Here is a 12,040-nt window from a genome sequence, read left to right as displayed (position 1 = left end):
CCGGTGACCGGAAGTAGTACGTAAAGCTATATCCTACTTCTAAAAGAACATACCAGTTCTTTTTAACTGTATTCCGCCATGGGCAAAAAATTGCGGGCAAAATTTCCACCACTTCTAACGGACCGATTACTTTATAACTTTTTACATAGGTCAAGATAAAAAAATATAACGTGAAAAAGTTGGAGAAAAAAATAACGATGTGGCGTCTTTAGAAAAGACCATCCGTGGATTTAAGAACTCTTCGCTTGGTTACCCAGTTTGTATATTTTCACATCTTTCATAGAGTATGCTGCCTAAAAAAAAAATGGTTAAAAAAATGAACTGTTTTTAAACTAAATTATTTCAGACACTAAATCGGTTTAGGCTTTACAGTTGTTTTTTGTTGTTAATTTTTTAATAAAATATCTTTATTTTCCACACACAAAAATTGTAAAAAAAAACTTTAGCTTTAGTTAAGAAATTAGAAGGTTTGTCTAATTAATGTAGACAACCATTGAAAGTTGGTTAAAACTAAACGTTACCGCGCGCATCCATGGCGCAAAAAAAAAAAAAAAAAAAAAAAAAAAAAAAAAAAAAAACCCACGCAGGTACTTATGACGGGAGAGCACATTTCTTTTAAGATAAAGATTTGTGAGGATGCTCATGGGATGAAACATATTCGTAATCAGTGGCGTAGCGAGGTCGGGTGTCACCCGGTGCGGCGCTCAATGGTGTCACCCCAAAGAGGCGTAGCGATCCTTCCCGGGGTCACACTTTCAAGTTTTCGATTTGCACCCCCCCCCCCCTCAAACTTTCGATTTGCACCCCCCTCATACTTTCGATTTGCACCCCCTCCCTCAAGTTTTTCTCTATATATTTTGCTATTTTTTGCCTTGGTGTCACCCCCCTAAATGGTGTCACCCGGTGCGGTCCGCCCCCCCCCCCCCCGCTACGCCCCTGTTCGTAAGCACACACCAATCATTGTGTACATAAAGTTTAGATTGGTTACATATCAAAACTGAAGTTTTTTAGTGTACCATTTCTCTGATCAGTCAGGTGTTAAAACACTACAGAACAATACATTACTGACTTGGTTGTAGGTATTTGCATGGTTCAGAGAGATAAAACCGCTGAAGAGTTTGTTTGTTACTTAATGAAATTATTAATGGTTTTATTTACTTTAATATTTACAACATTAATAAAAAAAACCAAAGTGTACAAAAACATGTTTTTGGTTTATTAACAATAAAGATAGAATAGTCCTAGCTAAATCAGCCAATATCATTTATGTTTAACTATAAGAATATATTAAAACTTAGCTTAAAAAAATAATATCACTAAAAAGGAACCTAAATTTAAAAAAAAAATCTTACAGCTCGATTATTTGGTTTAGAGTTAAGTCCCTTGAAATTTCCCCCCAAACAACGTGACCTTTGACTCCTAAGCCCCATTCTAAAGGTCTTAGGTTGCCTCTGGTGTCTTGTCCGTGAAAGCCGGCGATATCTTTATCGATGCTCGGACTACCAGATTTGGACTGTCCCCACGAGATGGACGGAGTGGACACGGCCCTGCTGATCTCAGCGCCACTAATCAAATCTGGTCGACACACGCCGAATTGCGCGCTAAATCTGGACCCAGCCGCCCCTCGGGGGACCGGAAATCGACTCGGCCGCAGCGGCTCGGCGACGTGGTTAAGGTAAACTTCGGTATCGATTCCTGTACAAGATAGATGGGTATCGCGCTGGTCGATACGGATTTGAAACCGGTGTTTAATGAATTGAAATTAATTTCGGTGAATTTTAAATGATGAAATATTTTTTTTACCGTTTTTTAATCGATTTTTTAAGAATATTTTAAACTCGTGTAAAATTAAAGTTGTCAGCGCAGATGCTGGGTAAAATACATTTGTAAAATAATATTGTACGTTTCGATTTTTAAAGCCCAGTAAAGAAAAAAACCAATAGACTTATTTTTAGTGTCTTTGGTCACCAAACAAACAAAAAAATTAAACCTTTAACTAAACATCATGTCAACACAATGTAAATAGAAAATATGAACTTGTTTTATGTTAACTAACATTAAAAAATAACGTTGATAACTTTTATACTAACAAAACGTAAATAAATTTGTTCACTAATATAATGTTAACAAGTTTTTTAAAAAAAAACGTTGACAAATTTATTGGTAAAAAAAAAGGTAAATTTAATTTTTTTTTTTTTTTTTTTTTACAAATGTAGTGTCAACAAATCGTACATTATATAAAAGAATGTAAAAAAAAATCGAATGTTTACAAAAAGTAAATAGAAACATTAAATTTTAAGTCTTTAAGCTTACAAAATAAAAAGTAAAGTTTCCCTTTCAAACCTGACGGTCTATGGGGCAAGTGAAGTAGAGTTCACTTGTTTCTGTGACCTCGGCATATGAAGAGATAGTGTGGTCAGCACTATGCCCAGCCGCCTTTACTTTCCCTAACATAAGTTAGGTACCCATCAGAGTTGGGTGGACTCAGGGACGGTCTACTGACTTGAACCCGGATTCGAACTCGAGACTACGGGTTAGCAGTCCAGCTCTCTACCGCTAGACCACTCCGTCCCTTTAAACTTACAAAAACACCTACAAAATGATTCTTAAAAACTACAAAAATAATAAGAGTAATCAATACCAAACTAAGGTTACAAGCAAACAAGACATTCTGCCACAGCGTTCGTTGTTCAGACGGACATTTTTGTTCCAAGTAAAAAAAAAAGTCAACAAAATAAAATATTTTGCCTTATCTTTGACGACAAAAATACAAAAAAAGTAACGTATGTCCAGCAGTCCATTGTTTGTTACTTTAGAACATATAACATATAAGCTACCAGGGGCGTAGCGAGGGGGGGGGGGCGATGGGTGCGGACCGCACCGGGTGACACCATTTACGGGGGTGACACCAAGGCAAAAAATAGCAAAATATGTAGAGAAAAATTTAAGGGGGGTGCAAATCGAAAGTTTGAGGGGGGGGGGGTGAAAATCGAAAGTTTGAGGGGGGGGGGGGGGATGCAAATCGAAAACTTGAGGGAGGGTGGAAATCGAAAGTTTGAGGGGGGGGGGGTGAAAATCGAAAGTTTGAGGGGGGGGGGGGTGCAAATCGAAAACTTGAAAGTTTGTCCCAGGAAGGGTCGCTACGCCTCTGGGGGGTGACACCATTAAGTGCCGCCCCGGGTGACACCCGACCTCGCTACGCCAGTGTATGCTACAAAACAGAATAAGATCTAACTTTAAAAAAACAAGCATTTATATATGTTTAAAAACTTTCCTTGTTTTAATTTTCAACAAAAGTTTGTTGTTGTGGGTGTAGGCCTATTGTTAAAAACAAAACCATATTTTTCGTTGAAAGCGTTAATGGGATTTTAAAAAATGAAAAAAAAAACGGGAAAATTGGGTTTTAACAATTTCAACAATTCAAATTCCTGGTTTTAACAAAACATTATAGAATAAAAAAATTATTCATGATTTTTTCTACTTCCTATAATAGTCATTTTTCAACCGGTCACCAATTTTCTTGAGAAGCGTCAACTCCGGTTGCCATGGCGACAGGTACTGTAGATATTACGTTGACAGTCGGTCAGCGCTACACAAGTTCAACCATTTAATTTCCTGTTCAATTTACAAATTGTTTTACCTGTTTTCTCTACTGTTAAACACGGAAGAAAACCATGCTATTACTTTTTTTTTTTAAAAAGAGAAAAAAGCTTTTTTCATTTCGCATACTTCGTTTTATTTTAAAAATCAAATCTTTTTATAGGCCTAAAAATTAAATCTTTTTATAGGCCTAACCTTTTCTTGAAGTCTCGACTCATTAGGATAGATTCACATGCTTTTAAATTAAGCAAGACGTCATAGGCTAGATACTGGCTTTATCTATCGGAGCACAAAAAACCACTTACGTATTTCCGCTATATTTACCTGTTACTACGTCCGGATATTGGGGAGGGGTTGGGGGGAGGGTGGGTTGGCCGTGCTCGCGATAGGATGTAATTACCACAAGTACTCATCTTGAATACGCTTGATTAGTTGGTCAGCCTAGAGAGGGCAGTTATTGTTTCTTATAAAAGTCCTTTTAGGTGGTTTAAAAGGCCATGTCGTGGTGGTTTATAATGATGATGTTTTGATGACTATAAGGGCCATGTTTTGGTGACTATAAGGGCCATGTTTTGGTGACTATAAGGGCCATGTTTTGGTGACTATAAGGGCCATGTTTTGGTGATTATAAGGGCCATATTGGGGTGACTATAAGGGCCATGTTTTGGTGACTATAAGGGCCATGTTTTGGTGACTATAAGGGCCATGTTTTGGTGACTATAAGGGCCATGTTTTGGTGGCTATAAGGGCCATGTTTTGGTGACTATAAGGGCCATGTTTTGGTGACTATAAGGACCATGTTTTGGTGACTATAAGGGCCATGTTTTGGTGACTATAAGGGCCATGTTTTGGTGACTATAAGGGCCATGTTTTGGTGACTATAAGGACCATGTTTTGGTGATTATAACGGCCATGTTTTGGTGACTATAAGGGCCATGTTTTGGTGACTATAAGGGCCATGTTTTGGTGACTATAAGGGCCATATTGGGGTGACTATAAGGGCCATGTTTTGGTGACTATAAGGGCCATGTTTTGGTGACTATAAGGGCCATGTTTTGGTGACTATAAGGGCCATGTTTTGGTGGCTATAAGGGCCATGTTTTGGTGACTATAAGGGCCATGTTTTGGTGACTATAAGGACCATATTTTGGTGACTATAAGGACCATGTTTTGGTGACTATAAGGGCCATGTTTTGGTGACTATAAGGGCCATGTTTTGGTGACTGTAATGGCCATGTTTTGATGACTATAATGGCCATGTTTTGGTGACTATAAGGGCCATGTTTTGGTGACTATAAGGGTCATATTTTGGTGACTATAAGGGCCATATTTTGGTGACTATAAGGGCCATGTTTTGGTGACTATAAGGGCCATGTTTTGGTGACTATAAGGGCCATGTTTTGGTGACTATAAGGGCCATGTTTTGGTGACTATAAGGGCCATGTTTTGGTGACTATAAGGGCCATGTTTTGGTGACTATAAGGGCCATGTTTTGGTGACTATAAGGGCCATGTTTTGGTGACTATAAGGGCCATGTTTTGGTGACTATAAGGGCCATATTTTGGTGACTATAAGGGCCATGTTTTGGTGACTATAAGGGCCATGTTTTGGTGACTATTAGGGCCATGTTTTGGTGACTATAAGGGCCATGTTTTGGTGACTATTTTGACATTAACAGTTCACAGATTAGTTTCCTGTAAGAGGGAGAATGTTTGTTGTGAAAATATCAAATACATGTGTATGATTGTCTCTGTATAACGTTATGGTGGGTGGGGAGCTTCCCTTGAGCAATACATTCTTTTAAAACGCCTTTCCCAGTGGAAATCTGTTAACACATCTATTCCACAATTAATCTAATTAATTAAACTAATGAATCGAACACAACAAGAATCCATCTTTTTCTACATGACACAAACGCTATTGTTGTGGTGGTGGTGTACTTTTATCAATTCAGTCCTTGTTCGCTAAAAGACGAAAGATGTTTTAAAAAGTGTAAACGAAAAAAAACCTCCATCTTTTGTGTTTCCTTCCTTCCTTTTCCTGACGTACCCACCGTCTACATCCGGACTTAACTTCTGCGATTCCAGACGATTTATCAACGTTTCTTGACGTACGGCTTATTACCTTCTCAGGATTCAATTCTACCGGCCGCACCCCCCCCCCCCCCACGGCAATCTCCGCCCCCACCCCCATCATCCATCACGTCCACGCGCTACCGAGCTTTACTTACCACAAATTACCCCCACTTACTACCTCGCTCACGTCGACCTTGACCCACCAAACCACCCACCCGTTTTACCTCCAGGGACACGCCGGCCTGTTTACAACCAACACCCCCTCTCCCCCCCCCCACCCCACACACACAGCACCGTACATTTCTGATGAATAGATTTATATTATTGATATTCCTACATTGATGCCGATATTCAACTTTGCATACTATAATATATCGTCATAATCTACTGTTGAAATGCATAAAAAGAGGTCCCCCCCATATTTTCATTCCTGCCCCCCCCCCCCCCCCCATAACGCCCTTAACCCGAGCAAACTCAACATTTAACTCTCATAAAATAAAATTCGTTTTTTTTTTGTTGCCCCTGTCTAGCTTAAAGCTGTACATCAACTATAAACAGACAGGCAAGACATGCGCCATGTGGTGTAGATTTTAAAGGCCATAGAAACGTGATGCCTAGTGCACCGCGCGAATTATGTCACATGTATTGTGTTAAAGAGGGTAATAGCTAGTGGTGAAATAATCAACAGAGAGCGTCAATAATCATAAGGTTGTTAGAGTCAATAATCATCGGGCAGTTAGGGGTCGTCCATAAATGACGTCACACTCGTAGAGGTGAGGGAGTAATTTTGTGACGGTGTGTGATGAGGGTGATTGGGGGGGGGGGGGGGTGTTCAGATAGTGTGACGTCACTAAAAAAAAGCAATGTTAGAAAACGAATTTTAGCCGTTATTTCGCGTTTTAGAAAATTGTTTTAATAAATTGTAGTAGAAATTGATTAAATACTCTATGTTGACGGAGTTCAGAAAAAAAAAAAAATATAGAAAATTTTAGAAAGATTCATTTTAGGGGGGGGGGGGGGGGGTCTGGCTTTTTGTGACGATGTGTGGACGGAGAGGGAGGGGGAGGTAAAAATCGTCCAAAAAAGCGTTACGTTTTTGATGGATGACCTCTTAGTGGAGTGTAATAATCTTCAAACAGATGAATATAAATAATCATTAGTCAATTAGAAGATTATCAATGATCATTAGTTAATTAGAAGAGTGTCAATGATCATCAGTCAATTAGAAGAGTGTCAATTATTTAAGCACAAACTGAGAAAACTGACCTCAACCTACATTTTTTGCAACTTTCACATCAACATGTCAAATGTTGCAATTTTCCCAAATAATTGGTCAAAAGTTGCAAGTTTTACATTATCAGGTTCATTAAATGCTAAAACATAAATTACCAATCGTAAATCTTTCTCCCACTTTTGATGAAACTCTAATTTAAAATACACCATTAATAATACATATAGTTTAATTAAGTGTTGTGACAGAAAATACTCCCCCCCCCTCCCCCAGCCCCACCAAACATAGGCTGTGAAAATTTGAGTTCAAACATTTCATCCGATAGGAGTATTCCATGTTTATGATTAGATCATCCTTAGCAAACAAAACAAGCAATTGTTTTGGGTCTTGAAATTATCAAAACACAAGATGGCGAGCATGGTATAGGTCATGGCATTCTCAGTACTGGAACCCAGATCGCCTGGAACTGTAGTCATGCGGTTACCCCACGACCACACCGACGGCACCAACAAAATCTATGGCCCACACAGAGTACAGTCAGCGTTCAGTCACGGCTTTAAAAGCCGCTCCGGCTAACCGGACCCGGCTTTCATGGAGATGACACTTCCCCTGATGAGGTCTTGGTGGTGTTTTTTATGGCGGTTCTCCCTTCAACAACTCCCCTCATTTGTTGGTCACACCCCCCCCCCCCCCCCTTACACACACACACACACTCTTGACGGAGAAGACATCCGGCCCTCCGGCTACACTCCGGCTAAGCTTTTTCTGATTACCGGCGACGTTTTTTCAAGTCTCGCGTCTTCTCGCGAGAACAGTATGATTAACTGCTGGTGTAATGACCTGTCTAGTGGCGGCCTAAACCTATCATAACCTAAACGTGATCAGCGATAAAACAATATTAGGTACGGCCGGCAGGGGGCGGGAAATCGCGTTAGTTGGGGGGGTGAGGATGGGTGGTTTAGGGGTGAGGGATTGGTGGTCGTGGGGGCTGGGTGGTCGACGGATGGGGGGTGGATGGTCGAGGGGTGGGGGGGTGTTTAGTCGACGGGTGGGGGTGGGTGGTCGAGGGGTGGGGGTGGGTGGTTGTTGGGTGAGGGCTGGGTGGTCGACGGGTGGGGGTGGGTGGTCGAGGGGTGGGGGTGGGTGGTCAAGGGGTGGGTTGTCGAGGAGTGGGGGGGGGGTATTTTATCAAATTCCTGCTTGGTACAGTAATCTGAGGGAAAAGATGTTAGGACCTGACTGAAACAAAAAGTCTCGGGTCACAGTTTACTGGAGTTCCTTCCATGTTACATATTTCAAATATCACTATCGTAAATCTAATCTTGAGCTCTATTCTTAATCCAATTCTTAATCCATACCTTAGTAGTAGCAGTGTCAAGGTAATTTGATTAGTTTTAATGCACTTCTGTATTGCAATACTAGAGTTCTTTCAATGATCTTTCCAGTAGCCTTTCTAATGATCTTTTAATATGATTTTATTTAAAAATACCAGAGATTTTTTCTGTTTTTAAAAACAAATTTCTGCCACTCTTTGATTGACGCTGTGTGTAAACTGCATGACCGTGGATGTAGCAGTCAATAATGAGTGAGATTTAGAATACAAGTTCCGGGCTTGTGTCTGTACGACCACTCTGAGTTTACTCGGCTCTAATGAGTACCTGACATAAAGTTGGGCAAACTAAAGAAACCTGGGCAGTCAGACAATATATATATATATATATATATATATATATATATATATATATATATATATATATATATATATATATATATATATATATATATATATGTAGATTACATTACTTAATTTGTTTAGTTAATACACGCATAGACTGCGTATATATTTGTGCATAGCTGAGTTATACTACACTTATACATACACCGCACACATAAAAGCTTATTCATGTGTAATCTGTATAACACGTTTACATTATTGAGCACATATGGCGACTAAAGTGTGCCCCCCCTCCCTCTTGCCCTTTCTCTTCCCCCTCCCCCTCCCCCCCCCCCCCTCACTGTCACCCTCTCACGGTAAATACGGCACATATTTGCTCATACCCAGAGCCGTTTATTGAAGGAATACTCCCCGGGGGTATGGAGGCCGACCCTCGACCACGGGCCAACGATTTTCAATAAACAGCATTAAATCGAGGACTACGTGTCTTTGGTTTTAGGTAATCAGAAAATCAGGTGGGTCAGATTGGTAAATAATTTTTTCATTGAACTGTCTTAGTGGGGAGTTGGGAGGTAAAGAAAAAAAAAAAAAAAATTCCGAAAAAATATTTGAACAAAATTTCTGCTACATATGTGATGATAAAATGCGGTTTTGTATGGGTTTGTTTGACGTGTTAGGCTTATTAAATGTTATCTATGAACTCGTGTTCACTCGTGTAATTATTGTAGAGTAATGTCGTATGGTTTAATACTTAGCATATATTTGTACGTTATCTATGTTTAGTTTTGTACGCTAGAATCTTTGACATTAAGGTGCAGAGTATGTTCCACGCATCTCTTCGAGGGGGGGGGGGGGTGGTGGCTACTGACCTCCGAAGAAAGTCTACCGCCATCCCCCCCCCCCCCTAACGAAATAGAATTTATAAGGAAAACATATTTTGTATCAGTGTCTGCCCCCCCCCCCCGGATAATGTAGTCCACCCCCTCCCCAAAAATATCCAGCGCCCCCCCCCCCTAGGATATAAAACTTGTTCAAGGTTCACTAAGACATTGGAAAGAAATGTGGTACACATCCTTGCTTGTGTTTACGTTAGGCAGTGATTGATTAATGATTGATAAGTGACTGATTAGTGATTGATAAGTGTCTGATTAGTAATTGATGAGAAATTGATTAGAGAGTTAAATTTGTATATCACCTCATCGTGTAAATTATTTACAATATTTACTTTCTCGTATATACGTAGTATAGAGAAAGTATTGTAATCGTGCAAAAAAAAAATCGAGATTTTTACAAATCTCGACGTTTTACACCTCACTGATACGGAAAAACATAATTTTGCAATCTTGTCCGTATGTCTGTGTGTGTGTGTGTGTCTGTGTGTGTGTCTGTCCGTGTGTAAACACGATAACTTGAGTACCGTTACAGCTAGGTTGATGAAATTTCATATATAAGTATTTTATCAAAATCGTAGATCCGTATCAACTTTTGAGCGATTTCCGATAACCGGAAGTGGTACTTTTCCTACTTTGAATTTTTCAAAAGCCTATAACTTGAGTACTATTTCAGATAGATAATGAAATTTCACATGTAAGTAAAAGATCTAATTCTCTACCTTCTGTTAAATTTTGAGTAATTTCCGTTGACTGGAAGTAGTAATTTACGCTACTTCCGATTTCTCAAAAAACTAATGTAAATTTTTAAAGTACTAATAATATTGTACGCGTTTTTATTCGGCGTTTGCTAGGTGCGCAATCTTTTTTTATGAGATTCTATTCTATTTTTAAAAGTTTAAGTATTTAAAATGGATTAAAAATCATAACTATATCCCCAGTTACCATCCCCTGTTGTTTTATATAAGAATATTCGAGAATATTCGAGAAAGTTTAGGGGAGATCACTACCGGTTTATTTTATAATGTAAACTATTTACAACAAAAAAAACTTCTATTATTTTAAACTTTTTACAACCAAACTCATCCCATAGTTGTGAAAACATTATTTCATCACGTCCGACATATCAAACAATGTGTATGTATAGGATGTTTTGATTAGATGAAAGTGTTCTACAGTGGGAGGTCGACCAGCAAAAGTACAGTCTGAGATTTAAAACAACAACAACTATCGCTAATTTTTCCAGACATCCCAAACAATTTTAAATTAAAAAGAAAAACCAACAAGAAAATAGAATCAATTTTCGAACTCCCTCTGAGACATGACTAAAACTGTTATTTTGTTTTAAAGTATAAGCATTCATATTTAATTCTCTATTATCGAACAAATCATCCCTTTATATTTTTTTCATGATTAGGCTTCATTCAACTTTTCTGGTATATGAGGGCGTAGGGACTTAAGTCAGTGTATTTTTATGTCTGCTTCTGTTCCGCCTTGCTTATCAATAATACTTAAATTAATGACCATTAAGATATGATTCTCTCCCCTTAGAGTAATGACCATTAAGATATGATTCTCTCCCCTTACATTAATGACCATTAAGATATGATTATCTCCCCTTACATTAATTACCATTAAGATATGATTCTCTCCCCTTACATTAATGACCATTAAGACATGATTCTCTCCCTTGCAGTGATGACCATTAAGAAAGTATCCTCTCCCCTTACATTAATGACCATTAAGATCTGATTCTCTCCCTTGCAGTGATGACCATTCAGGCGGATCCGAACGAATATCGCCTAGTACGCGACCTGATGAAGGGCTACGACAAGAGGATACGCCCGTCCCTCAACCACTCAGATTCCCTCAACTTGACATTTGGCTTCGCCCTCGTGCAGATCATTGATGTGGTCAGTGACATTTGTGTCCATGTCATCTGGTGTATGTGTGTCGTCTGTTTTGTGTCGTCTGTTTTGTGTCATTTTTTTGTGTCCTCTGTTTTGCGTCATCTTTTGTCATTTGTTTTGTGTCATCTGTTTTGTATCATTTGCTTTGTGTCATCTGTTTTGAATAATTTATTTTGTGTCATCTATTTTGCGTCATCTTTTGTCATGTCATTTGTTTTGTGTCATCTATTTTGTATCGTGTTTTTTGTGTCATCTATTTTGTATCATCTGTTTTGTGTCATCTGTTTTGTGTCATCTGTTTTGTGTCATCTGTTTTGTGTCATCTGTTTTGTGTCATCTGTTTTGTGTCATCTGTTTTGTGTCATCTGTTTTGTGTCATCTGTTTTGTATCATTTTTTTGTGTCATCTATTTTGTGACATTTGGGTGAATAGTTTTTCTGTATCAAAATCTGTGTGTCCTCTATGTGTGTCCTCTATTTGTGTCCTCTATGTGTGTCCTGTATGTGTGTTTTCTATGTGTGTCGTCTGTGTGTGTCGTCTATGTGTGTCGTCTGTGTGTGTCGTCTCGACTAAATGTTAAATCTCTTCCACCTGATTGTGTCCTGTTTTGGTGCCATTTACCTATGTATTTTCCACAACCAGTTTAAACTACCGCAGAT

General features: G+C 38.9%; 1 protein-coding gene across 1 annotated transcript in view; it reads left to right on the top strand.

Moving 5' to 3' along the window:
- Positions 1–12,040, top strand: part of LOC131936787 (neuronal acetylcholine receptor subunit alpha-10) — a 194,075-nt gene that overhangs the window by 144,387 nt on the left and 37,648 nt on the right. Inside the window, exon 2 of the mRNA XM_059293861.1 lies at positions 11,239–11,384. Coding sequence (XP_059149844.1) covers positions 11,239–11,384 — 146 coding nt within the window. The remainder of the gene's footprint in view (positions 1–11,238; positions 11,385–12,040) is intronic.

This window comes from Physella acuta, unplaced genomic scaffold (genome assembly GCF_028476545.2).
Source record: "Physella acuta isolate Inbredline_101_S28 unplaced genomic scaffold, ASM2847654v3 ptg000187l, whole genome shotgun sequence".
NCBI lineage: Eukaryota > Metazoa > Mollusca > Gastropoda > Physidae > Physella > Physella acuta.
Note: the sequence above shows the minus strand (reverse complement) of the source record. Positions and strands in the feature narration are given on the sequence as shown.